The sequence below is a fragment of the Achroia grisella genome, unplaced genomic scaffold (assembly GCF_030625045.1).
Source record: "Achroia grisella isolate CSIRO2021 unplaced genomic scaffold, CSIRO_AGI_Agris_v1 utg719, whole genome shotgun sequence".
NCBI classification, from domain to species: Eukaryota; Metazoa; Arthropoda; class Insecta; order Lepidoptera; family Pyralidae; genus Achroia; species Achroia grisella.
This window is the reverse complement of record NW_026713002.1, coordinates 469,740-497,112: the sequence shown is the minus strand read 5'-3', so window position 1 is coordinate 497,112 and position 27,373 is coordinate 469,740. Positions and strand designations below refer to the sequence as shown.

The 27,373-nt window shown below is 38.4% G+C and overlaps 1 protein-coding gene across 1 annotated transcript; it reads left to right on the top strand.

Moving 5' to 3' along the window:
• Positions 1–865: 865 nt before the first annotated feature.
• LOC131850223 (uncharacterized) lies at positions 866–27,167 on the top strand. The gene is made up of 15 exons (XM_059200392.1): positions 866–3,900; positions 4,973–5,111; positions 5,365–5,576; positions 5,973–6,156; positions 7,297–7,468; positions 7,797–7,932; positions 8,028–8,415; positions 9,060–9,404; positions 9,475–9,741; positions 10,288–10,421; positions 10,686–10,843; positions 19,207–19,331; positions 24,755–24,899; positions 26,054–26,158; positions 26,401–27,167. The coding sequence occupies exons 1-15, from the start codon at positions 1,158–1,160 to the stop codon at positions 26,527–26,529; spliced, it is 5,382 nt and encodes a 1,793-aa protein (XP_059056375.1). The 5' UTR covers positions 866–1,157; the 3' UTR covers positions 26,530–27,167.
• Positions 27,168–27,373: the final 206 nt, after the last annotated feature.

Sequence of the window (27,373 nt, the reverse complement as noted above, 5' to 3'; positions counted from 1 at the left end):
TCATAATATGACAACATTTAATAAATGTATAGTATATAAAGTAACAATCTTAACTTAGTAAATAATGATTTTCAATAAAAAGAAAATATTAAAATCAAATTCTACAGTCATGCAAGAACCAAAAGTTGCAATTTCGGACCGTACAACTTAGCTCACTTTCTAACCAACCCTCAAATTCTTTATAGAAAATAGAAAATCACAAATCCAATTTTAAATAGATACAGTTGATAATTTTTAATAACATAACGGTGTTACATCATTAAAATCTCGATTAAAAGTTTTAATCCAGCAAACTAACATAAACAAAATTAGTTTTATTAAATAAGTTATAATTATAAACAAAAACGTATATAAACGTGCCTATTTAGGTTTTAACTCTTGTGACAACCCTGATGTATCGATTGTGGAAATGAGACAGATAGCAACTGAGAAACGAGTAAGTGAAACTGACGTATGTATATATACATAAATGTACATAATAGAGTAGACATACAGAATTCCGATTCTGAATTGTGAGTTCGTCTTGTGTTGTTATCACTGACGTCCCTGAATAACAAAAGCGTGTTGCCGCTTATTAAATTTAATTATGGCGGCGCCTACAAACGGCAGTGGAAATTTAGTTGAAGAATTCGAAGAGTCTTTCGAGGTATGTCCTTTAAAATTTATACAATTATATTGCTAAAAAGATAGAAATATATTTTAATAACCTCCATGTATATGTTGACAACTGTCAAATTCCGGTACCAACCTAACGAATTTAAGCATGCCGTGGCCAGTGTTGCTGTTAGTAGAAGCTTCATAGGCGAAATTAAAAAACAAACATCGAAAATTCTATCATTTGTCGTGTCTACGTGACCTCTTTTCGGATATGCGGCTTCAACTACAATTCGATTTGTTTTCGGGTATTTTGTTGCAAGCTCAGCGCATCTCAAACTCATTCATGTCGGCCATTTTAGTGGTAATGTTTCTGATTGTTACGAAAGTGTAATCGCGTGGTTTTTAACTTAATCAATGAACACGAGACGCTAACTTGTTGTGTTTTAATAAATTAGTGCAAAATAAAGGATTGCAGTGTGAGACAAAATGGTGTAATACGGAGAAATAGTATCGTAAAATTTTATTGTTGATTTTGTGCATCGTGATTTCGTAAAAAGACAATGTCTACGGTCGGAGATGATACGGCTGGCTCCTCAGGTGCCGTAGCCATACAGGTGTTCCGTCCCACATGGGAGGAATTCAAGGATTTCAACAAATACATACAGTATATGGAATCTAAAGGTGCACATAAGGCAGGCCTCGCTAAAGTGATTCCGCCGCCGGAATGGGTGCCACGGAAGTCTGGGTATGACCTGGACCAGTTGAACGTGACTATTCCATCGCCTATATGCCAGGTCGTCACCGGCAAGCAAGGTTTGTTTCAACAAATTAACATTCAAAAGAAATCTATGACAGTAAAACAGTTTGCAGTGCTCGCAAACTCTGCCAAGTATTGTACGCCACGGCACAGCAGTTTTGATGACTTGGAAAGGAAATATTGGAAGAATGTGACGTATGTGGCTCCTATTTATGGGGCTGATGTGAATGGCAGCATCACAGATCCTAATGTTAAAGAATGGAACATAAATAGTTTAGGTACTATTCTAGACTTCGTCAACTCTGACTATGGCATAGAAATTGATGGTGTGAACACAGCATATCTGTATTTTGGAATGTGGAAGACCACATTTGCATGGCACACCGAAGATATGGATTTGTACTCTATAAATTATTTACATTTCGGTGATCCTAAAACTTGGTATGCAATACCACCTGAACATGGAAAGAGGTTTGAAAGAATAGCAGCCGGTTTTTTCCCAACATCTGCGAAGACCTGCCAAGCGTTTTTACGGCACAAGATGACATTGATTTCACCACAAATTCTCAAACAATATTCGGTCCCGATTAACAAAATAACACAAGAGGCGGGGGAGATAATGATAACCTTCCCATATGGTTACCATGCCGGTTTCAACCATGGCTTCAATTGTGCGGAGTCAACTAACTTTGCTGCACCTCGGTGGGTTGAATATGGTAAACGGGCTACACAGTGTACCTGCAGCAATGATATGGTGAAGATATCTATGGATACTTTTGTTAAAAGGTTCCAGCCAGATCGCTATGACCTTTGGCTAAAGGGCCAGGATATAGGCTGTCACCCTGAACAGCCAGAGAAAATGGTTCCCGCACCCCATCCGTCTGGCCAAGACATTCTGTGTAATAAAAACAATACAGAATTACCAGAATCATTCATCGCAGCCGAAGAAGAGGGTACTAAAAAGAAGAAACGCCATCCTCTTCATCTGAAGAGAGCTATGGCTAGTAAGAGCATTTCGGAAGGTGCGATTGCTGTGTCTATCCTCGGACATGATGTAATGGATGATGATGAAATGACAATGGCTGAAGGAGATTTAGACATGATGACGTCTATGAAACGGCCAAACATGCCCATGGACCCTGATGATACCCAACTGGATGCTCTCGAGGATATTTGGCTGAAAGGTGATGAAATGGAACCATCAGAAGCACAGTTACCTGACGTTGGGTATATGGACTCTGACAAAGACTCAGACTATGGCGCACCAAAGTCGAAAAAGAGTTCCAAGACCAGGAAAAAGAGAAAAGAAAGTATCAAAAAGGAGAAGGTAAAGAAAGAAAGTGAATCAGATCCTGAAGATGCTGAAACTAAGAAAAAGGTTCCTAAAATCCGTAAAAGGAGAGCTAAAAAGCTATCTGAAAAGGAAATAGAAAGCATGGAAGCTGTGGTATCTAACTGGGAGTCACCACCACATGTTGAGGAAATGAGTCCCAAAGTAGAACATGATGATTTAACTGATCCATTATCTACTACAACCAGTGTTCCACCTATTGAGAAACCACAATTAGAAGGTACTACACCAGAGGTACAAGTAAAAAAAGAGAGAAAGAAACGAACACCAAAACCAGAGAGTGAGAAAAAAGATAAGCCTAAAAAAGAAAAAGTGAAGAAGGAGCCAAAAGTAAAAAAAGAAGGTGACGAAAGTAAACCAGAGAAGAAACCACGAAAGCCTCGCACACCTAAGAAAATAAGCAATTTTGAATACAATTCTCCATTACAGCCTGTGATGGCTAGCGTGCACAATTCATACAGCAGCCCACAATCAGATCTGTTTAAACCCCAACCTTACCCATCTAATACTGCTAAGTTAGGCAAAGCTAGACTTGTTCCAATACTAAAACCTAAAGCACCAAGCACAGCTACTTCAACTCAAGCACATAAACCACTACACACAGTCTCCCAACACAAACCAGCTATATCTCCACCAAAACCAGTGTATCCATCAACAGAAATAAAATCATCCACAAAACCATACTCGAACCTGCTTCTTGATGCGAGTTTACGAGTACCTACCATTGTACCTCCTATAAATAAGGACCCTAGCGCCTTCCAAGGGGAATTCCATAAATTCATGACTACTAAACAGAATACAGACTCCACTGTTATTATAAACGCAAGACAGCATAGTCAACCGAGGATTAACAAGCCACAGAAGGTTGAGAGACCACCAAAAATTGATAAACCTCCAAAACAAAATGATAAAACTGTTATACAACCTCCTGAATCTGTGGCAGCAAACACGAGGACGCAGGAATGGCCTATGCCGATTGGACAGTACAATGATAGTATATTCCTTGACAATAATCCATTAGATTATAGTACTTATACACAAAACGAGAGAATACTTAATCAAGTGACGCACAGTGCTTTAGACGAGCGACAGTGGAGGCCCAATCAAGTATACGGTCAACCTTATCAAAACCCACCAATATTCAACTCTGCAAATATGGACTACTACAGAAATCCATACCAACCACCTTGGTATGGTTTCCAGAAATAACTTAGTGCAGTATTAAGTTAGCTTTTAAGGTATGGGATAGGTATGACGAGGCAGCACGTTAAAGATGTTTTGTCTCAACTATAGATAAAGCAGGAGCAGTTTGTTATTCTGTAATTGTAAATATTACTCTGTACTATATTAGCAAAATAAAATTACAATATTTGTATATTCTGATTAGCAAAATGTATAAACTTATTACAGGATTAGTTGAAAAGGGTGTGCCAAGCCTAAATTAACGAATTTGAATTAATTTTACCAGATACCTTTGCCTCTATAGCAATGCTTCTTTGAAACCATCCTAGAAAAAAACATAAAATTTTTTGTTCCATTTCTAATTTTAAATTAACAGCTTTGAAAGTATATACTTAAGGTAATTTTATCAAAAAAATATTTTAAAAATATCTGTCTGCTGTTTGTTATTGTTAATTTCTGAAACGACTAGCCCTATTTTGACGGTACACTCACATGAGATAGCTAATGTTATAAGGAGTGACTTAGGCTACTTATATTTAAAAAAAAAATTTCTTTAACAAAAATTTTGTTGCAAAGTAACAAATAACAGCTAGTGGCAAATAAGAAGACAAGAAATACTTATTTTAATAAACAAATATTTAAATTTTGAACTTAAATTTAGTATTGACTTTAAGTAAATTTTATATCAATTACTAAATTATAATAATTGTTTAGAACAATTCATACAGAGCCATCTAGTCTCAAGCTAAGCAGTACACGTGTTATGGGTACTAGACAACTGATATACTTTTTTTTTTATAAATACATACATAATATATATAGAAAACACCCAGATATACATAGGAAACTAATTACGATCATCGCAAATAATGCAGTGTTGAATTCATAGAGAGTCTCAAGCTAAGCAAATACATGTGTTATGGGTACTAGACAACTGATATAAATACTTTTTTTTTTATAAATAACAACATAATTTATAAAAAAAAAGTATTTATGTTATTTTTTTTTATCATTTTATACATAATTGTATATGTAATTGTACGGGTATCTATTCCCCGTACTTGTTTGTAAGGTTGCGGGTGCAGGTGGAAACAAGAAAGACAAGTGTAATTATCCTCTCGAGCAGAGTTCGGTGGTCTGTACTAGCGATGGAAGCGGAATGAATCGTGCCGCGTTCGGCACCTATATTTATACTCCGCCCGCTCGCACCGTGTCACGTACTAGGTAACGATTGTGTTACGCACATAGGTGCGAGCGGGACGGATAGCGCGAAAAGACCACCTCTACTCGCTCCTTTATTTATTAATTTAAACTTTACAATACAATTATATTTAATTCTATCTATTAGGGAATTGAAACTACTACAATTTTAAATTTTATTAAGCTAACAATAATCAAATATTTACAATAGTCGCGAACATATCTCCCGCCGCAGCTAAGCTGTATTTAATTCGAGTTCGCGTTGTTCGATTGGCAGGATTACTAATTTCTTCGTAGGCCGCCGAAGTATCCCCTTGTTAGTGCGCACGTCGACCGCCCGTATTTCACCATCCGGTCCCGGATACGTAGCCACCACCACGCCGCGCGGCCAGGAGTTCCGAGGCAAGTTGCCGTCCGCCACCAGCACCAAGTCTTCTAACTTGATGACTCCGTGTGTAGCTCGGGGCTCCCGCCGGTGTTGTAGCTGGGGTAAATATTCGGTTACCCAGCGCCTCCAGAAGCAGTCAGCGAGCCACTGACTGGCGCGCCACTCCTTCCTGCCCGCCGTATCGCCCTCAGCGAAAGCTCCCGGCAGTGGTACGCGGGACGGACCTCCCAATAGGAAGTGGTTGGGGGTGAGTGCGTCCTCGTCGTCTGCTGATGTCGACACGTGGGTGAGAGGTCGACTGTTGAGCGTGTGTTCTACTTCCACCAGCAGGGTGAGAAGGACTTCTTCTTTCGGGGCTCGTTCATGCAGCGTTGCGGCCAGCGCGGTTTTCACGCTGCGCACTAGTCGTTCCCAGGCGCCGCCCATGAAGGGAGCGCTCGGTGGTATGTAGCGCCAGCGTATAAAGCGCACCGACGACTCTTCTTCCATGGCTTCAGCGGCTGCTTTCTTCATCTCGAGGTCGGCACCCTTGAGGTTGGTGCCTTGGTCCGACCACAGCTCCGTGGGGCACCCGCGGCGGCTTATAAAGCGCCGCAGAGCCATTACTGCGGAGTCGGTGCTGAGGCTGCCGGCGATCTCCAGGTGCACAGCCCTCGTGGTGAGACATGTGAACAGCACGCCGTACCGCTTCTGATGCGTGCGACCCACCGTCACTGTCATCGGCCCGAAGTAGTCTAGGCCGGTGAAGGTGAACGGCCGCTGATGATGTGCCAGCCTGCTGCGTGGGTGGTTGCCCGTTGATGGTTGTGCTGGTGCTGCTTTCCTGATGCGGCACGTTTGGCATCTCTTCAATTCACTACGAACGGCATGTCGTAGGCGCAACACCCACATGTGTTGACGCACCTCGTTCGCAGTAGTTTCGAAGCCCCCGTGATGAAGTTTTCTGTGCACCCATGCTATGTACAGGCGTACCCATACATGTTGACCGTCGACTATGGGTGGTTCCCGTTGCTCCGCGGACAGATTGGCGGCAGCCGACACCCTTGAGCGGAGTCGCAGCACATTGTCTTCGTCGATGAAAATGGACAACTGTTTAAGTCGACTACTCGACGACAGTTGTTTATTGCGTCGCAACGCCGCTATATCGATGCTGAATGCCTCTTCCTGTATTGAGCGGATCCATAGCCGACGGGCGCGTTCTAAGTAGTGTGTGTCTATGGGTATATAACACACAGGCGCACGTACGTTTTTTCTTTTCGACGGTTCTGGTTTTCTTATCTTGTTGCTTCGCCACGTGGGATCGTCTTCATGTTTTTTGTTTCTCTTGTGGGTAGCGACGGCGCAGTGTTGCTTGAGTGGTCGCAATTTATTTATAAATTGCAATACGCGGGCCGTACTGCGGACGATCTTCATCCAGTCGGAGAATCGCGCGGGATCGGGCAACGCTCGAGATAATCGTGTTGCATCTTGTATTGTGTGGGCGCGCTCTTCGCTTGTATTTTCCGTCTGGTGGGAATCGTCTTCATGAGGCCACTCTTCTTCTGGTCGATATAGAAACTGCGGCCCACGGAACCATCTGTGTGTTGAAGTGAAGTGGTGTGGTACGTCGCGTGTGGCATCATCCGCGACGTTGTCGGCCGTCGGCACCCATCTCCACTCGTTCGTTTTCGTATCTTCCATAATTTCAGCGACTCGGTGAGCGACGAAGGGCTTGAATGCACGCGGCCCGGTGCGTAACCAAGACAGTACGGTACGCGAATCCGACCAGTAGACACGACGGGCAGGTTTCAGATCGTGTTCTTCGACAGCTGTGCGTGACAGGCGGCTCCCTAGTACGGCCGCTTGCAGCTCCAGACGTGGTATAGTGGTGACCTTGTTCAAAGGGGCCACTCTTCCCTTGGCTGCGATGAGTGACACACGTACCTCGCCGGTCACGCATACGGCCCGCCAGTATACGACACAGGCGTATGCATCTGAGCTCGCGTCGACGAATGTGTGAAGCTCCGTCGTATGTGCCGTCGCCACACCGGGGTAACACCGTGGTATTACCAAGTGGGGTAACTGCTGTGCGTGCGATATCCAGCTCCGCCACGCTGCTGCTTCCCGTTCTTGCAGTTCGATGTCCCAGCCGATACCCGTGCGCCACGTTTCTTGTAATATCTTCTTGGCTTGTATTGTGACGGGTGTGGCCAGGCCCAATGGGTCGAACAGCGACATAACGGCGCGGAGGGCTTCTCTCTTCGTTGGTGTGCGTTCGCCTCGTATGATGTGTAACGGAAGTTTGTTCCCGTTGAAGTTGAACCCGAGACTGTCTTCCTCAGGCCGCCACACCATTCCCAGTATCTTCTCAGCGTCGAGTTGCACCATGTTCTCTTCATTTCTATGTGAGAACTCTTCTCGTACATGGCGCGAGTTCGATGCCCAGCGCTGAAGATAGTAGTTCGCCCGGCTGTGGATGTAGGCGACCTCGCTTGAGACTCGTACGGCTTGCTCTTCAGTGTCGAAGCTAGCGAGGTAGTCGTCAACATAGTGATTGACAACCACCGCTGCAGCCGCCTCCGGGAACTCTTCTTTATGTAGTTCGGCGTTCTTGTTCTTCACGTATATCGCCGTGCATGGTGACGAAGTGGCCCCGAAGATGACGCTCTTCATCCTATATTCGACAGCTGGACCCTGGCGTCGATCTCCTCTCCATAGAAACCGTTGCATGTCTCGGTCTTCTTCTCGTATTGTGACACGCATGAACATATCCTTGATGTCCGCTGTGACCGCCACACGGCGCTGTCGGAACCTCATGAGGACCCCAGGTAGTGATTGGAGTAGGTCGGGTCCCGACAGCAGCATGTCGTTGAGACTAATGCCCCTTGTCTTGGCGGCGGCGTCGTGCACGATGCGCAGCTTGTCCGGTTTCTGTGGGTTGATGACAGCGAAGTGTGGCAGGTACCATACTCGTTCAGTCTTCACCGGTGGGGCGATTTCTGCATATCCCCTTTCTAACAGCGTGGTAATTTGCTGTTTATATCTGTTCTTCATGTCTTCATTCTTGTCGAGTTTTTTCTCAATTAACTCGAGGCGTCGCATTGCTGAGTCGTAGTTAGCCGGCGGCGTTGCGTTGTCGCGTTTCCATAGCAACGCGGTCTCGTAGCCTCCCGCCGGTAACGGGCGAGTTTTTTCTTGCAATATTTTCAGCGCGCGTTGTTCCTCTTCATTGTATGAGCGCTTCGGTGTGACGCCCAGTGATTCGAGAGCGAAGTGTTCTTTCATTAATCGCTCTATGGATTCTTCATTTTCTTGCCCGTCGACTAAGTGACTGATTCTGTGCACTTGCTGTCTCGCTCTCGCCGCTCCCGTGCCGTGCAACACCCAACCCAGGTCGGTGAGTGATGCGACCGGTTGTGTCTTATTGCCTCTTCTGACTTCATGTGCGAGCAGCAAATGCCAGTTGTCTTGACCCAGCAGAACCGTCGGTTGACCTTCTTCATATGTCAGCTGATCTATTATATCGTACAAGTGTGGACAGTCTTCTATTGCGCTGCGTGATACTGTTTGTGGAGATAACAGTAGTTTCTTCATGGTTCGCGCAGACACGGCATGATCTTCCGATCTTCGTCCCCGTATTGTGAAGTGGACAAGCTTCGATTCATCGGCGTTTATGCGTGTCCCGGCCACGGCCTCTATGTAGAAGGGTGCGGGAGGGCCAGTGGCGCCGATTTGCTTCGCTGTTGCTTCTTCGATGATGGTGCACGTTGCGCCGTCGTCCAGGAGTGCGTATGTATCGCACGTTCCTTTGGGACCGATCACTTGTATCGGCACTATCTTGAGGAATGCGATCTTCTTATCTTCTCTCGCAGACGCGACGACTGCGGCTGCTTTATCATCGGAGGGCTCGCTGTCCTTCTCTATGGTGTCGACGTGCAGGAGTGGGTGATGTAGGTGTGTACACCCACCAACGTTGCATCTCTTCGTCTTGCAGTTGTGACGAAATCTTTTTATCCTCAGGCAACGGAAACATAGCCTGTGTTTTTTTGCTATCTCCCATCTTGCTTGTGGCTCGGCGTTCTTCACAGTGATGCAATCGGGTGGTGCGTGTCCCTCCCTGTTGCACGTCGGACACGGCGGTGAAGTCGGTTTCTCCTGCGTGATGTATGTTTTCACGCTTCTCTTCGTTGCTGGCTCCCGCCGGTCTTCATTTACTATTATTTCGGCGGGTGCGAAGTCACCGCACCTGGCTGCGGTGATTTGCAGGAACTTGGAGAGCGTTATCAGGTCCGGTTGATCAGCTGGCTGTTCTGCTACGAAGTCGTAGTATTTGAATCGTAGCGCAGAAGGCATCTTCTCCGTGATGGATCTTGTCACTTCTTCGTTGTACAAATAGTGGTTCTTCTTCAGGGCTTGAATTGTTGCAGTGACATTGGCTATTCTGGATGCGAATAGACAGATGTCCTTGGGGTTGTCTGACAGCCGCGGCAGCGCACGAAGTTTATTCATCTCGGCCATTACGAGTGCTCCTGGACGGCCGAACCTCGTAGCAAGTAATTGTATTACTTCTGCTGCAGACGTATCCCCGACGAAAAGACAGTGTGCAGCCTCTTTGGCCGCACCCTTTAAACACCGACGTAATCTACCCAAGTTTTCTTGCTCGGTCAGCTGCCCCGCAGACTCTTCATAGGCCATCTTCCAGGGCAGCCATTCGCTTGACGCGCCGTTGAAGGGTGGTAGTTCTGTGACTCGCGGCACTGTGGAGGGCTGAATTGCGCGAGCTGCCATAGTCATAGCAGTCGCCAATTCCTTATAGTCGATGCCCCCTTTCAGTGAATCCTCTTCTTTCTTCGTTGGCATCATCGGTGCTATGGAGTCTTCCCTCGGACCGTTGTGGCTTGCATGGTCCCGTCGGAATGCGTCGCTGCACGGCTGCGGCTGCGGCGCTTTCGTTCCCTCTCCGGCGGGTATCGATGAGATATTAATCCCCTGATGCAAGTCGGCGGTCGTCCTCTCTGTGTGTGGCTCCATTGTGAGTGCCAATGTGCTCGTCCGGCGAATCCAGTCCGTAGTCCTCTCTCTTCTTAATGTGGCGGCGTCCTCTTCATTTTCGTCCTCCTCTTCGTCGTCCGTGTCTGCCTCCAATGCTGCGACGCGTGCGGCGGCCAGTTCTACCTCCTTGCGTAGCAATTCTTCTCGGGCTTTAGCCAATTCTTTCTTCTTTTTTGAAGCTGTGGTGCGCGGCGCCCTTGGAATTGTTGTGGTAGTCTCCGCGGAAGTCTCCGTGGTAGCAGTAGGTTCCGAGGACGTGTACGTCGTGGTGGTCGACGTAGTGGCGGCAGCAGGCGACGTAGTGGCGGCGACGGTCGGCGTAGCGGCGACAGGCGACGTGACGGCGGCGGTGTTTTCTTCGTTTGATTGAGCTTCCATGGCTGTTCTTTGGCTTCTTGTTGTTGGCATCTGTGATCTTGATCTCTGTGCAGTCTTGCTTTCTTCCTCCAACAATCCGGCTTCTCGAAGGACCAGATGGTCTTGCTTTCTTCTTCCAACAATCCGGCTCGAAGGACCAGATGTACGGGTATCTATTCCCCGTACTTGTTTGTAAGGTTGCGGGTGCAGGTGGAAACAAGAAAGACAAGTGTAATTATCCTCTCGAGCAGAGTTCGGTGGTCTGTACTAGCGATGGAAGCGGAATGAATCGTGCCGCGTTCGGCACCTATATTTATACTCCGCCCGCTCGCACCGTGTCACGTACTAGGTAACGATTGTGTTACGCACATAGGTGCGAGCGGGACGGATAGCGCGAAAAGACCACCTCTACTCGCTCCTTTATTTATTAATTTAAACTTTACAATACAATTATATTTAATTCTATCTATTAGGGAATTGAAACTACTACAATTTTAAATTTTATTAAGCTAACAATAATCAAATATTTACAATAGTCGCGAACAGTAATTGTATTTTCTGTGAGAGGAACAATAAAGAGTTTCATTCATTCATTCATAATATAAATAGAATACACTCATACTAATAAATATAAGGAAACTAATTCCGACCATCGCAAGTCATGCAGTGTTAAACCTCTAGACCACCAAAGGGGTCTTTTTATCATTACATAGTATAAAACAAAGTCGCTATCGCTATCTGTCCGTCCCTATGTATGCTTAAATCTTTAAAACTACGCAACGGATGTTGTACCTATTTTTTTTAATAGATAGTGATTCTAGAGGAAGGTTTGTATATATAATACATGTACACACGTACGAAGCCGGGGCGAGTAGCTAGTTATTCATGTTTTACAAAATTAAAAGATTTTTTCTAAGAAATTTCTTCTTAGAAAATAAAAGTAGCCTAAGTTACTCCTTATAACATTTTTTACTGACTCTTATTGGCAGGTAGATGATGTACATCTACCTGCCAATAAGAGTCAGTAAAAATGTAATTTTGGTGTATGTACCGTATTTATATATGTATGTAGTAAAAAACTGTTATTTCAATGTTACAAACAGACACTTTTTTTTATATGTATAGATTTAAATTGATTTAATTTGAAATAAAGAAAATAGTTTATAATTTCGATCTATGACCTAATTTGAAAGATAGAAAAAAAAGAAAATCATTACAAAGTCGCTGTCAGTCCGTCCCTATGTAAAAAATAGTGATTCTAGAGGAAGGTTTATATATATATATATAATAATACATATTCACCCGTGCTAGTAATTATAATTTCGGTTTGGTTCACCCTTCAAAACTAACTCAAATAGATAAATGCCCTCCTTACTATAGGGGTTTAATAAATAGGCTTAACTCAAAAATTACAAATTATGAAAAATCCTCTCTAATGTAATAACTTTAAAGTTTAATTCCGAAAGTTTGAAATTTTTCAGTAATTGTTTAGTGAGTTGACCTAATTGTCAGAATGCGTAACTCCACAATACGTGTCTGCAAAAATTATGTATTAAATAAAACTTTTAATGCCATCTAATGGAGTATTTTGAAGCCTTTTTGTTACTTCGTAAGAGCTATATTAAATACTAGCTGTGCCCGGGTAAAAACCGCGGGCACAGCTAGTATTCAATAGTGAAATAGCCTGAAATTTATAACTAACTCTCCGGCGATGGAAATGCTGATAACAAATAAATTCTATTGCCGGCGGTAGTCTCGCCAACTTTGTCAAGTGTTGCGTTCATCATAACACTGTCAGTCATAACACCTCTGCCCTGGTGATGGGTATTTTGTTTTATGTATGGTAATTGTATGGTGTAACCTGCGCTAACGGTATACGCTGGCGGGGCACCAGTGAAGGATGATAAGATGAACATGAGGACAGGTCAGTTAGGCCTATGTGTTATTCTGATGTATAAGCTTTGTCACTATAAAATTTCAACAAAATCCGTTCAGTAGTCTCTGCGGGAAAGAGTAACAAACATCCATACTTACAAACTTTCGCGTTTATAATATTTTCAAGGTTAAATGGTCACATCATTACAAAAACAAAAACATAACCTTAAAACAGCGCAGTTTGATGTGATTTGACTTTTTTTTGCCGTAAATTGTACGTCAGCTCAAAGTTACATCGCCCAGACGACGATTGCTCTTTTTATATTAATATCTTAATAATATTTAAACAATATTATTAAGATATTAATATAAAAAGAGCAACACGCAAGTTTCTTGCTTGTGATGAGACAGCTATCCGAATGAGCGGTAGATTAAAAAAAAATAAGAGATGACTATTCAAAAGTGTTTCAATGTAAGTTTATTTGAATAAATTATTATTTATTCTATTCTAAAATATAGCTAATTTGTTATGAAGTAAATAAACCATGCATTTCAAAGTTATGCTACGGTAATTTTAATAATTTAATAAATTTTACCATCAGATTGGCCATCTTGTTAGCCACGTACGTAGTATAAAATAGATTTGAAATAATTCTCGTGCATAAAAATTTTTATCCAGGAGTTACGCATTCTAACAATTAATTAAACTTTATATGTACTAGCTTCTGCCTACCGTTTCCGCTTGAACAGGTACGAAAAATAACCTATTACTACATAATTTAGTCCTCTAGAATGGCAACACATGAGCGATATCACGGGCGTTACATGATAACGTGATGTCCGTAGTGCTGTTCATGTATATAAGAAACTGTTTCCACTTAACATCAGGTGGGCCGAAGGACTGGTTGCCATGCCAATAAAATTTAAAATAATTTAGAAAAAAATTGTTTTTCTTAGCCGAATGCCTTACTATAATTTGTACGGGTAATCGACTGTCCACTGTATGTATATATACAGATATGCCTGTTTTATATTGTAACTATGCCATAGAAAAAAATATATGACGAATAATAAAATAGGTTTTATTTTTTGTACAATTACTATGTTACTATACATTCTTATTGCAAATGTGGTTTGAATTTTTAAAGAAAAACGTTATAATAAAAAAATAATAATATTTTATGTTCTTGTGAGAGACTATGTTTTTGTTCTGCGTAAACTATAGTCAAATGATATTTTTATGCACCATTTTATTATAAATGAGTGACGTGACGTGTTTCGATATTTATATTTTATATAACACACATATATATAGCATATATATAGCATATGAGCAAAGGAATAACGAAAACTATTTTATGACTAGATTTTTTTTTTTTTATAAATTAATATATAGTTTATATAATTAGGCTTATATGTTACAGTTTACAAAACCTATTTTTGGATATTGAATGCTTTCATCTCTTTCTTGCAAGCTACTTTCTTTATTTGCAAGAAAGTGATAAAATATACCAATAGTAAAATGCGGTTTCTATATTATATATTAAAAATTATCAAGGCTATAGTTTACGCAATACGTCGTCATATCCCCCATACTGTCGCTGTATTATAATTTTATCAATTTTACGACTGATTGTAATTAATTTCGTTTTAATCACGTTTTTTATGATTTGTAAGTAATATTTCCACAACATTTTAGGTAATTGTAGGAAGCTTTACTATATATTAGTTAGTTTAAGATTTTAAATAAATAATCTATACGAATAACGACTACGGAACGTCGAGAAATTTAAATTGAGAATGTTATGTTTTTTCATAGATTAAAGATCACGGACTTATAAATTATGTTCTAAGGCTCAGGAAATTTAACATAAATTCTAATTTGCAACCTTATTTGTATTAAAAAAATTGATTTTTGTACAAAATCGATCGGTTCGGTAAAATTTGATGTGTAACCTACTTATTACTTTTGTATTAAATAATAAGTACAGGGTTAGCTGTAAAGAGAGCTGAGTCGAAAGTCTGTGTCGAAATGGATGAAATTGAATAAATTCCCGAAAGATCGCCCAGAGGTAGACTGTAAAAACTTAAGTCTATGAGGCTATTTATCGATAAAGCCGATTCTGAGATTAAACGTACAGACAAGAATTGTAGTAATATTTTTTTTTTGTTCTATATCATTCTTAATGGTATGGGCATTTAATGAGTGGGAATGAATATATTTTAAGGAAGGTGTTTATTACATATGAATGGGATGGTTATAAGGGCATAAGAAGGCCGAAAAAGAGATGGATGGACTGTGTGAAAGATGATATAGTAATAAAGGGAGTAAATAACGAGATAACTGCGAACAGGGATGAATGGAAGAGAAGAATATATTACACCGACCACAAATGAATGGGATACGGAAGAATCAGATGAGGCATTAGTACATTTTTTATTATATATACTGATTCTACTTTGTATATTGACGTATTTAATTTCATGGATATTTGTTATTTTCGGCTTGGTGAGCTCTTTACGGCTAATAGTGCAATAAAATATATATTTAGGCCGGCCACACACGTCCGGTAAGAATCGGACGAATCGTACCACTGACGCTATTCGATTGGCGTATTGCTGATCTTTGGGAATTCGCCAATCGAACGGCACCGGCGAGGTCGTTCTGACTGAACCTAATGTGAGCCTAGTCTTATTTGAATAAATTGCCGTGTGATACTAAATTGTGTGTTATATATGTTTGGTTGTATGATTAAATGTATGGAAAATTAATTATTATTTATCTTTTATAGTGAAATGTGGTTGACAATAAATTATTGATTAAAATGATAAATTCAAGGCTATGGTTTATTTATCAAATATAATGAATAATTGTAGAATATGGTTTGAAGATTATTTTAGTACTAGCTTTTGCCCGCGGATTCGGTTGCGTTAATTTATCTCCTTAGGGGTAGAATTAATCAAAATCCTTTTGTCTACGTCATAACATCTACCTGCATGTCAAATTTCAGCCCGAGAAATTAATCATGATGGTTTTCAAGAGGAGGTCGGCCCGATATACTTATAGCAGTGGGGTCACTAAGTCTCATTATTAACATATATCTTCTGACTATTTTGTATTATTTTGTAAATACCAATAAAAAATTATACTAAGAAAATATGTGATAGGTTTGTAATATGTATATATTCCCGGATGATCTCTAGATCGGTATTATTCTGAGGAAATCCAAACTGATTGTAACCGTACATCACACATTTGTTTATTTATTTCTTGTTTTACGCATAATAAAGTTTAAAATTAAGAAGTTACATTACATACTTCAAGTTGTCTGAATGCAAGCAACACATTTATTGGTCTGTCCCGCCGGATCGGAGTCTAACGGAATGTTTTGTATTCGAGGAACCTGACTGACCTATAACATATGTTACATGTATATGTTTTAAGGATTTTCAGAGAGAATATTTTTGTTTTTACTGTTATGTAGCGTATTGACGGTACAAAACTAAACGCAACAAATTTCCAAACAGTGTGCGGGGCGTAACAATGAATGTGCCAATCAAATGGCGATATCAGAACCGTCCGGTTTAACCTGATATATGTGGGGCTCTTAATTATTGATTGATTTTTTTGTCAGTCACATTTCACTCAATCGTCGAATATTGCAGCTAATATAAAGAATTCTATGTGTGAATGTGTATTTACAGAGTGGTTTATTTTTAAAATTGAGATTTAATTATTTAAAATTAATAATGTAGCTTATTTATATTTAACTTAGTGTGGTGACGCCAGTGGTGGCATTGTTTCGCGCTATTTTTCGTGTTGCCGCCATGTTTGACTTTGTTTCTTATTTTGTCGAGGCAAAAGAATATAATTGTTCATCTATACTTAATTGTAAGGTGTTATATTTTTTACTTGGATTATGGCATGTGGAAATGAAGTTTTGATTTGGTGTCACGTGCACAGCTGTAAAAAGTCATTAGTAAATGCAAATCCTATTAGGCTCTTAACCGATTTGCTAAGATTAGTATAATGTGTTTAGACACGACAATTGAAAATTTAAAGCAATATCGACAGTGATTTTTCATAGTTTGTATATAAAATTACATAGATACAATGACATTTTTTGTTTCCGTTTTACAAAGCTAGATGTAGTGCTGTTCCTTTCAGATTATATACAACAGAAAGAGATGTTTGTTACATTTGTTGTCCTTTTCTTAAGAGTAATGTATAAGTAGTTAAGAAAACAAATGGTTAAGAGTCTATAATACCTACATAGTTTATTGTAGATTACATTATAGTAATTTAAAACTGTTTTAAATGGAATTCATAAATAAAATGTTTAATGATATATTTTTTTATTTATATGACTCCGTATAGTTTTATTTCTCGAAATATAGAAATACAATCAATTTCAAAGGTAAGTTGTTTCCATAATTTTTATAATACCTCACGGTGTTCAGCACAAATAGGGTATTTTTTCGCTGGTGGGTCACCAGTGGTGGATGATAAGAAGAACATGATGATGAGGTCAGGTCCATTCGGGCCGTAGCCTATCGTGATGAATCACTTGGTTTCCAGGAGGAACCGCGTGGAAGTTAATCTGACATGGTACATTGCTAGCTATGGGGTCCTAGACCATTCCATTATCATCCATAACAATGTGTTTAGGTTATGGTTGCTGATTTAGTTTATGTCCTCGGTAGTCTACCGATTTAGCCATTACTTCCAATGGTCTCGGGTTTGATTCCTCATACAATACAAACATTTGTATTTATAGATTTGTTTGTATCTTTTTAGTTGTCTTCTATGTATATTATGTATGTGTTTACAAAAAAAAAAAGTATTTTATACCAACCACAAGACCTGGCGAGGCACTAGTGGAAGACGATAAGATGACCATGAAGTCGGGTCAGCTAGCCCATCGTGGTAAATTCACCATGAATTTATCACGATGCTTTCCAGGTTGTTCCTCCACGTGGAGGTCAACCTGACATGGTACATTGCTAGCAATAGGGTTATTAGTCCACATTACTAACAATACCCTTCTTTTATTTAAACAGATGAATCTACATATACATCATTCAAAGTATATTATTTATTTATTTCAGGCTACTAAGCTCATATTATAAATACCTTATAGACTAACATACGTATCCAGTATCTTCGGAAATTTGCCTAAAGGGACCCCTTTTAATAATAAATAATATATTTTAGTTATAATAATAATCCCAGGACAATTCACACAGCGCCATCTAGACCCAAGTTAAGCTAGCTAAAGCTTGTGTTATGGGTCCTAGACAACTGATAAAAATACATAGATAATTTTTTTTCGTAAATACATGCATATTATACATAGCATACAACGTTATAATTTGTTTATCTCATTGCTTTCTTGATTTAATTATTTTAGAAATATGAAAGCGTAGCGGTTTTTGTATTGATTGCCGCATGCATTCTTATGTGAAATGTGAATACTATAACCATCAGATGGCAATTGTGAGTAGCTATGACGTGGTCTGGTGTTTTGAGTAGTCATGCTCACTAAAATGTCCAGACTTGTAGCGGCGTGGTGGGCCGGGTCATTGGGCTCCCTAAAATATGGTCGAGCGCAGTGGTGGCTGGCTCATCCGTCATACTCGTGAACGGATGCTGCTTGTGCGGACTGGTCTGCTCTAATCACTATGATTTATTTTCTCTTATTAATTGTTTAACCAGTTGTTGTGTATTGAATGTTTTTTCTATTTTATTATTTAATTGAATTAGTGCTAATCGGTAGTTTGTATTCACACACTTAAACTTAAATTGTAAGTAAGAACAAATTATTTAAAGGAGCAACACACAAGTTTCTTGCTTGTTCTTCTTGTGATGAGACAGCATTCCGAATGAGCGGTAGATTAAAAAAAAATGTTATGACTATTAAAAAGTGCTTCAATGTAAGTTTATTTGAATAAATGATTTTCTATTCTTTCTTTTCTATTCTATAGAAAATACCCAGACCGATACAAACAATCATACTCATGAATACAAATGTTTGTGCCGCGCGAGGAATCGAACCCGCGACCATCGGACGTAAAGCGGTGTGCTAGACCGCTAGACCACCGAAGCCGTCAGTCGTTATTGTATTATATTTCTTAAGCTTTTTAATTTTAGGTTGTAGTTGTATAATTAAGTTATGTAAATGATATAATTAGTTTAGTATGTAATCTTTAATATTATTTGTTCAACGTATGAATTGATATTATATATTGAAACTGTGTGCTCACGGCACTGACGATGGCAATCTGCCACGGTAGCGCCGATACACCACTCCCTTCAGCCAGTAGTCCTCCTTCTTGAAGGTGGGCAGCATGTTGATAAGGACCCGGACCACGATCGCCTTGAAACTCGCATTGTGACTCGACTCCAGCTGCATCACCCTTATGTATAACATGTGCCTTCTGGATTATTTATGTACTTCTTATCCATAGGCATGTCTCAACGTGTTGACCAAGCAGGATGCCTCGCCCAGCGTGGAGAAGGAGGAAGTCAGGGTGGAGGTGGAACGGTTCATAGATCTCGCCAGGCAGATGGAGGCCTTCTTCTTGCAGAAGAGGTACGGTTTTACGGAATTGTTAAGTAGTAGTCGTCGCTTAATAGTCGAAATTAGACTATAATTAATCTATACATATAAATAAAATTGGAGTGTCTGTTTGTAATATTGAAATCGGTTCTTTCAATATTACAAACAGACACTCCAATTTTATTATATCTACATATAATCTATACATCTATGCATATAAATAAAATTGGAGTGTCTGTTTGTAATATTGAAATAATCGTTTTTACTATATGCATATGAATATAAATACGGTACATGGGTCGTTCTTCTTTTTAACCTACATAAAGGTGTCTTCATCAGTTAAAAAAAATATATAATCGAAAATTATCCGTATTATTTTATTATTTATGTTTCAATATGTACTGTACTAAAAATGTAACGGCTATACACGTTCACAATAAATAAACATTTATATTTTTATAATAAAAAATACGTTACAGAGTCGTCAATCCGCGTGACAGAGGTGTATTTCATACAAATCATAGTTGTCTCCCGCTACCTGAGCTTGTGTTTAATTTATAATGGTACGAAAAAATATAAAGACAGTAGCAAATATAAAAGTATTTTTTAATTCTACAAGATATAGTTCATTTTGTTGTACTGACTAAAATTTTTTGACATTTTTAATAAAAAAATAGAAAAATCTTAAAGTCTTGTCTTTCACTACAGACTGTTTTAATAGGTATATTCGGTCACATGTTTTTTAATTCGAGCGACGCGTATACGCGGGTAGCTTTTGTTGCCGTCGATTGGATATTTAGTCCTTCCTATCCCTTGCTGAGATAAGCTCTCTAGGACTTAGAGATTGCGCGTAAGTCGCCCGGAATCTGTGGATGGAGGTGCGTGTGTTTATTCGGCGACAACTTCGTCACGTAAGTATTGGACAATAACATATCAATTACAGTTACTTCTTATTATTCAGCTTTTGCGTAATAAGAAACACTTTCATGCCAACCTGTTAAGTTTGTATTTTGTGGTAACGTTTAAATATGATTAATTTTGTAAGTAAGATTTACCCCTCCGTCACGCTACTACTTCGTCACAATAAAATTGTGACGGAGTGGTAAAGTACGTGACGGATGGGTAAAAAATACTCGCAAAGAATATAATATTTATTTTATCTCAAAAAATATAAGAATCTGTCGAAACAGGGCCAGTACTTATTATGGCAACTATTTCGATATAAAGTTTATCTAGTGTTTTTCTAATGTTTACGGATTTATTTACATATTTTCTTTCTCAAGATATTATTATGACGAAAAAGAAGTCATTAACAGCAGAAAAACAGCGGCGTTGCCGTAAGATACGAAAAAGTTATACAGAAAAGGTAGCTGAAGTAAAACGCAAACATTTCGAGAGATATCATACTCGTAAGAAGCTTGTGGCTGACATGACTGTGAGAGAACATCGTATGATGAAGAGAAAATAGCGACATGAAAAGAAAAAAAAACAAACGCTTGAAAACATACTGTTGAACACGCCGGCTCCATCGCCATCCAGAAATACGTCCTCATTCTGCAACACCAACTAATTCAGAAGTGTCTAGCTTAAGAGGGAGGAAGAGAGTGAAAAGAGATAGAACACAGAGAAGTTATACGGAGAGAATATTAGTTTACAAGATAAAATAGAAGAATTAGAGAGGAAAGTTCAAAAACACAAGAAAAGCTTGCACAGAAAATCCAAAAAATATAGCAATAGCAAAGATGAAAAGAACAGTAAGAATGAAAACAAATATAGTGTCCTTTCCAATGTCATTAAAGAATGATACCAAACTTTTTTTTAATCAGGACATGGAAAGGGAATTGCTAATGGTGTTGGTGGAACTTTGAAACGCCAAACTGATGCTATTGTAGCAATAGGAAAATATTTCGGAGACGTGTTAGAATTCTTTTTCTCCATTCAAGATACCAGCAAAATTAAATGGTTTTTGGTGGCAGACGAAAACATAGACAATGGAGTATCGACTATTCCAAGCAGTATTTTACCCCTGAAAGGAACCATGCAAATCCACCAACTGTTCTCAGAAACTCGTGGAATCTTAAACTTTAGGGTTCTGAGTTGTTTTTGTGAACAATTCTGTTCGTCGTTTCTAAAACTTATTGGCCTCTGCCTGAAACAGAATCCAATGTTGACAATATTTTGGACTAGTTGTTTCCTAACGAAAAAGAAGATGTTGCAATTCATGAAGTGGAGGATTTGTCGCTCACGATATTACGAACAAAATTGGGATACCTCGAAAAAGATTTTATGATATTCTGTATGAATTATCTGAGGAAGATCAGCCATTGCACACATATATGCAAGCAAAGATTCCTCTAATCCAACGGCCTTTTCTAATATTTCTTAAGAAACACTTCACCTCAAGGCCTTTCATCATAGGAATATAGAAGACGGTGTACATGTACTCGTTAAAGTAAAAAGTGAATTAAATGATCAATATACATACGTCACATAGGCGATGTTCTGGTGATGTTCTTGAAAACAGTCGATGATTGTGGAAGATTATTTATTAGTGGAGAATGACTTATCAGATGTTCCGTATGAGGATTTGATTAAAATTCTATCAAATCCAAAAGACGTTAAAAAAGGAAAGAGAAGGTTTTTTGAATTTAATGAGCTTTTGCCAGTGTTCGAAAAGTAAGACTGATTAGGACAAGTATGACTGAAGAAAGTAATTTGTTGATGATGATTATTATTTTATTTTAATTTTTCAGTCAAGTTAGACATTTTTTTTATTTGAGACAAGTTAGAAGTCTTATAATTTAATTATACTAATACGGATCTCATTCCAAAGGTTCTGCAATGTTATTTTATTAGTATGAGAGTATTTCAGTTGTAAGAATGTAAGACTGTCAAATATTTAATTATTCTAAAGAAGTAATAAATGATTCTAAATAAAATATTCATTTAAAACTAGTTTTATTCCAAAATATAACCGGATATTATATAGAATAACAACTCTGTCACATACTCTACCACTCTGTCACGATATGTCTCCTGGTTTTAAAATTTATATAGCCATTTTAATATTTTCTTATGAATAGTACAATTTCGGAAAAATTATATTAAAAATAGTTAACTATAATATAGTCTACGACATTAATATTTCTGTGCTAGAAGTGGTTAAAATTGAATTATAGCAAAAATATACTTCTAAAAAACTGCAATTGTGACAGAGTGGTATAAGATTAAAAATATATATTTATTGTTATATACAGAAGTCTTGCCTTGTAAGTTTTCCAGAAGGACCATTTGATTATTATTGTAAAAAGTAATTTGCAAGCTATCTCAGTTAAACTATTTGATACAAAAAAATAAAAGATATTGTGACGAAGGTGTACAATTATTCGCCCAATCCTGCTTTAAGGCCTCGAAAATCGTACAAATATTTGTAAACTTCGCGGCCAACAACTTTTTCAGATAGAACAGACATTCGGCTATCACAAAACATACAAGAGTTGACTAAAAAGCGTTATATTTTTTTTTGGAAATTTGAGTAAAAATTTTAAGATTATGTAGGTTAAAAAAAAGAATGACCCACATACACCAAAATAACATTTTTTACGATTTTTGTCTGTCTGTTTGTACCGGCTAATCTCCGGCTGGACCGATTTTAACGGGACTTTTTTGGCAGATAGCTGTTGTAATAAGGAGTAACTTAGGCTACTTTTATTTTAGAAAAATAAAGTTAAATTCCACGCGGACGAAGTCGCGGGTACAGCTAGTATTAAAACACAATCACAATACAAATATAAAAATAAAAACGCAGGCATATATACTCTTTTGTTTATTGTTAAACTCTATGGTCAAATTCAGAATATATTAATATTGTCTTTAATATTATTTGTTACTGAATGGATTTAATTATGGTTAAATTTAGACCACTAGTGATTCAAATTCAAAAATATTTATTCATGTAGGACATTTTAGCCGTTATAAACATCAATTTTTTTACACTATAATTTTAAATTTTTCCCTACCGTCCAGTTCAGTATATAGATCCAATTGAGAATTTATTCATGTAGGACAATTTAGTCGTTATAAACATCAAATTATTTACACTATAATTTTAATTTTTTCCCTACCGTCCAGTTCAGTATATAGATCCAATTGAGAATTTATTCATGTAGGACAATTTAGTCGTTATAAACATCAAATTATTTACATTATAATTTTAATTTTTTCCCAACCGTCCAGTTCAGTATATAGATCCAATTGAGAATTTATTCATGTAGGACAATTTAGTCGTTATAAACATCAATTTTTTTACATTATAATTTAAAAAATTTCCCTACCGTCCAGTTCAGTATATAGATCCAATTGAGAATTTATTCATGTAGGACAATTTAGTCGTTATAAACATCAATTTTTTTACATTATAATTTAAAAAATTTCCCTACCGTCCAGTTCAGTATATAGATCCAATTGAGAATATATTCATGTAGGACAATTTAGCCGTTATAAACATCAATTTTTTTACACTATAATTAAAAAATTTTCCCTACCGTCCAGTTCAGTATATAGATCCAATTGAGAATTTATTCATGTAGGACAATTTAGTCGTTATAAACATCAATTTTTTTACATTATAATTTAAAAAAAAAATTTCCCTACCGTCCAGTTCAGTATATAGATCCAATTGAGAATATATTCATGTAGGACAATTTAGTCGTTATAAACATCAATTTTTTTAAACATCAATTTTTTTACACTATAATTAAAAAATTTTCCCTACCGTCCAGTTCAGTATATAGATCCAATTGAGAATTTACTCATGTAGGACAATTTAGCCGCTTATGAACGTCAAATTTTTTATATTATAATTATACCCTAACGTCAAGTTCAGTATATAGATACAATTGAGAAGAACTAGCAAGAAACTTAATTGAATTACTTTTTTTTTAAAAGCCAGTTTATTTGCAATGTAATCTATATAGGTATCTATGTCTAACATTAAATGAAAATCCAGTGCATGAACAACTATTGCCATGCACGGTCGTCATTCAAGTAATCATTTAGTGAGTAATAGGCTTTGATATGTAAATATAATTTAACAGCTGCTTTGAATTTATTTAAGGGTATTTCCAATATATCCTTTGGTATCTTATTGTAAATTTTTATACTTATGCCCATAAAAGATCTATTGGCTTTTTCTAAACGATACTTGGGAACAGCAAGTTTATTACTTGTATGACGACCTCGGTGGTCTAGCGGTCAAGCACACCGCTTTACGACCGATGGTCGGGGGTTCGATTCCTCTCACGTTTGTTATGTATTTACAAAAAAAAATATCTATGTATATGTATCAGTTATCTAGTACCCATAACACAAGCTCTAGCTAGCTTAACTTGGGTCTAGATGGCTCTGTGTGAATTGGCCTGAGATTATTATTATTATTATTATTTTAACATCACCAGATTCCTGTTATCCGCCATGAAGCCGGAACTTCTCGTCAAGGAAGACAACAACGAGCTGAAGTGTGAGCTTCAACGCAAGGAGGAGTTACTGCGACGTCACTACGACAAGATCACCCAATGGCAGAACCTACTCGCTGATCTCCAGGTAACGAGATGTAGGCTAATGGACACGTAGTAGGCTACGGGTTCGATTCCTCGCAGGGTACAATTGTTATATGTATGTGTGTATATTAGCTGATCCGCGCAACTTCATTTGCATCATTTAGGGGCCGTTCAACTATTACGTAAGCAGATTTATTATAATCCCCCCCCCCCCCCCCCAATACCCTTTGTCAGGAAAAGTAAGCCAAGCTCGTACCCCCTCCCTCCAGTCTTACATTAATATTTTTCAATTAATGTATTGTTTTTTTTTAGCAAAGAAAATGTGAAGATTGCCATTCGTGTAAAAAAGTAAATAACTAGTGACGACGTAATCATCATATAGACTCCCCTACCCCCCCATGTCATCCAACATAAGCCATGCAAAGCCCCCCCCCTCCCCCCCATAATGCTTACGTAAAACTTGAAGAGCCCCTTATCATTATATTTCAATTTACATATATTTTTTAATTGGTCATAATTTAAAAATATATGTAATTTCAAATTGATGAACATTTATTATTGTTATGTATAAGCTATATTAATAGTCTTTGCGTGAAAGAATATAATATATTAATTATTATCTATTATATTTACACTTACAGACTTTGTAATATATTAAGATTATGGTGATTATATTCAGCCTGCATACAGGCGTGCGAATTTAAAACTAAAATATGGAACTAAATAGGTTTTTTTAACTATTCTAATGCAGTTAGACGTACTTGGCCTTTATAGCTTCTCCGAACGATAGGGGCCTAGTGCACATCGTTCGTTGCCAGTGTGTGAAGTGCCAAACCCTCGGAAGGACTTATGGATCGGCTGAAGGCCAACTCCCGCCTGATGGATACGACTTGTTCTGAGGGCACTGCTAGAGGTTCGAACCTCGACTCAGACCGTTGTAATTTCGATCCCCGTTTGAATTTTACTGGAGTTTTGTAGATATTTTTATGAGATAAATCGTTGTGTTACACCATCAGGGGACGGACTAAGACCTAGGCCCGTAATTATTGAGGCCCAAAAATTTAATTATTAGAATAAAATTTAATTTATTTATTAGAAAATTGTTGCTTAAGCCTCGCTTTAGTCTTAGTCCGTCACTGGTCCGGATAGGACCTAATAATATGGGCCTAGTATTGTCAAATGTACGTCTGTGTACAGGGCCATACGGTGTACAATAAATGTCAACAGCAGAACTCGCAGCCCGGGATCCAGCAGGCGCCGTCACCGCGGCAGCAGCCACCCATCGTCCAGCAAAGCGTGCAGGTAATATTGTTTTTTTTTGTTGCGTGTTTTGTGCTATTGTCAGGTGTGAAGACCTGTAGCACTGCGACCTAGTAGAGTTCAGACAGTGCGGTCTCATCACACAAAGATAGATCCATCAGTAATATAAATGTGAATATCGTTTGTGTTGGCTGGATTCAAACTTATAACTTTTCGGGACTAAGTCGGGGGTAACCACTAAACCATGACGGCACTTGGATATTTATATTAATATATATTCACAGGCACAACAAATGGCTGCTGCCGCCGCCGCGCAACAGGCGGCATTACAACAACAGGCAGCCTTACAACAACAACAGGTACAGCGGCCCCCGCACCCGCCCGCGTACCCCGCAACAGTGCCCAGGCGGTAGGGTTAGGATGGGTTAGATCGTATCCGGCTCGAAGGATCAGCTATTCGCCTCGAAGCAGTTTATTGTACTGTGGTTTAAATAAGTACTTGGAAGGACCAAGAATGATTATTATTGTAACCAACTATAAAATCTACAATTTCGTGACTTTGAATCTACAAAGTCAGGGGTGCATTGCAATTGCAACTTTTAATGTGTTCGTATAAAGTCGCTAATGTATCGATTTCAATTGAGACTTGTTAGCAACGGTGTTACGTAATTAAGCCCCTGGAAGATTAATACGGTATATGGTAAGAGTAAACGCGTGAGTGAGAACGAAAAATGTACTGTATTCGATGTTTGATGGAGAGTTGATTTTGATTTAAAGTAAATTTGTTATTGTCTCTTGTATATGTAGTATTGTTAATTGTTTCAACACAGGTTCAGCAATCGGAATTAGAACTTATGTGTGTGTAGGAAGTTTCAATTTCTCATTATAATAATTGATCTCTCACCAATTGCCTTGTAATGTGATTAAATACCTTTTTTTTTCGTTTTCTTTTAAGTTACGTTTGCTTGTAAGTTAGAATTATAATTTTCCTTTATTTTAAGTTCATTTGTGTTCTTTCTAAAAATTATAAATATATTTTTATTTTCCATTATTATTTTTTGTTTTATTTATTTTTTTAAACCTCCCTTATTCACCCAACTATCGCTAGAAAGAAGATTTAAATTAATTTGCTTTTATTTTTTTCCTTATAATAATTGCAAACAGTATGGGTCTTTATTAATAGGTACTATTTACACCTTATATAGCACTGAATCAATATATCATGAATGGTAAATGAATTTAACATAGAACAGGGTT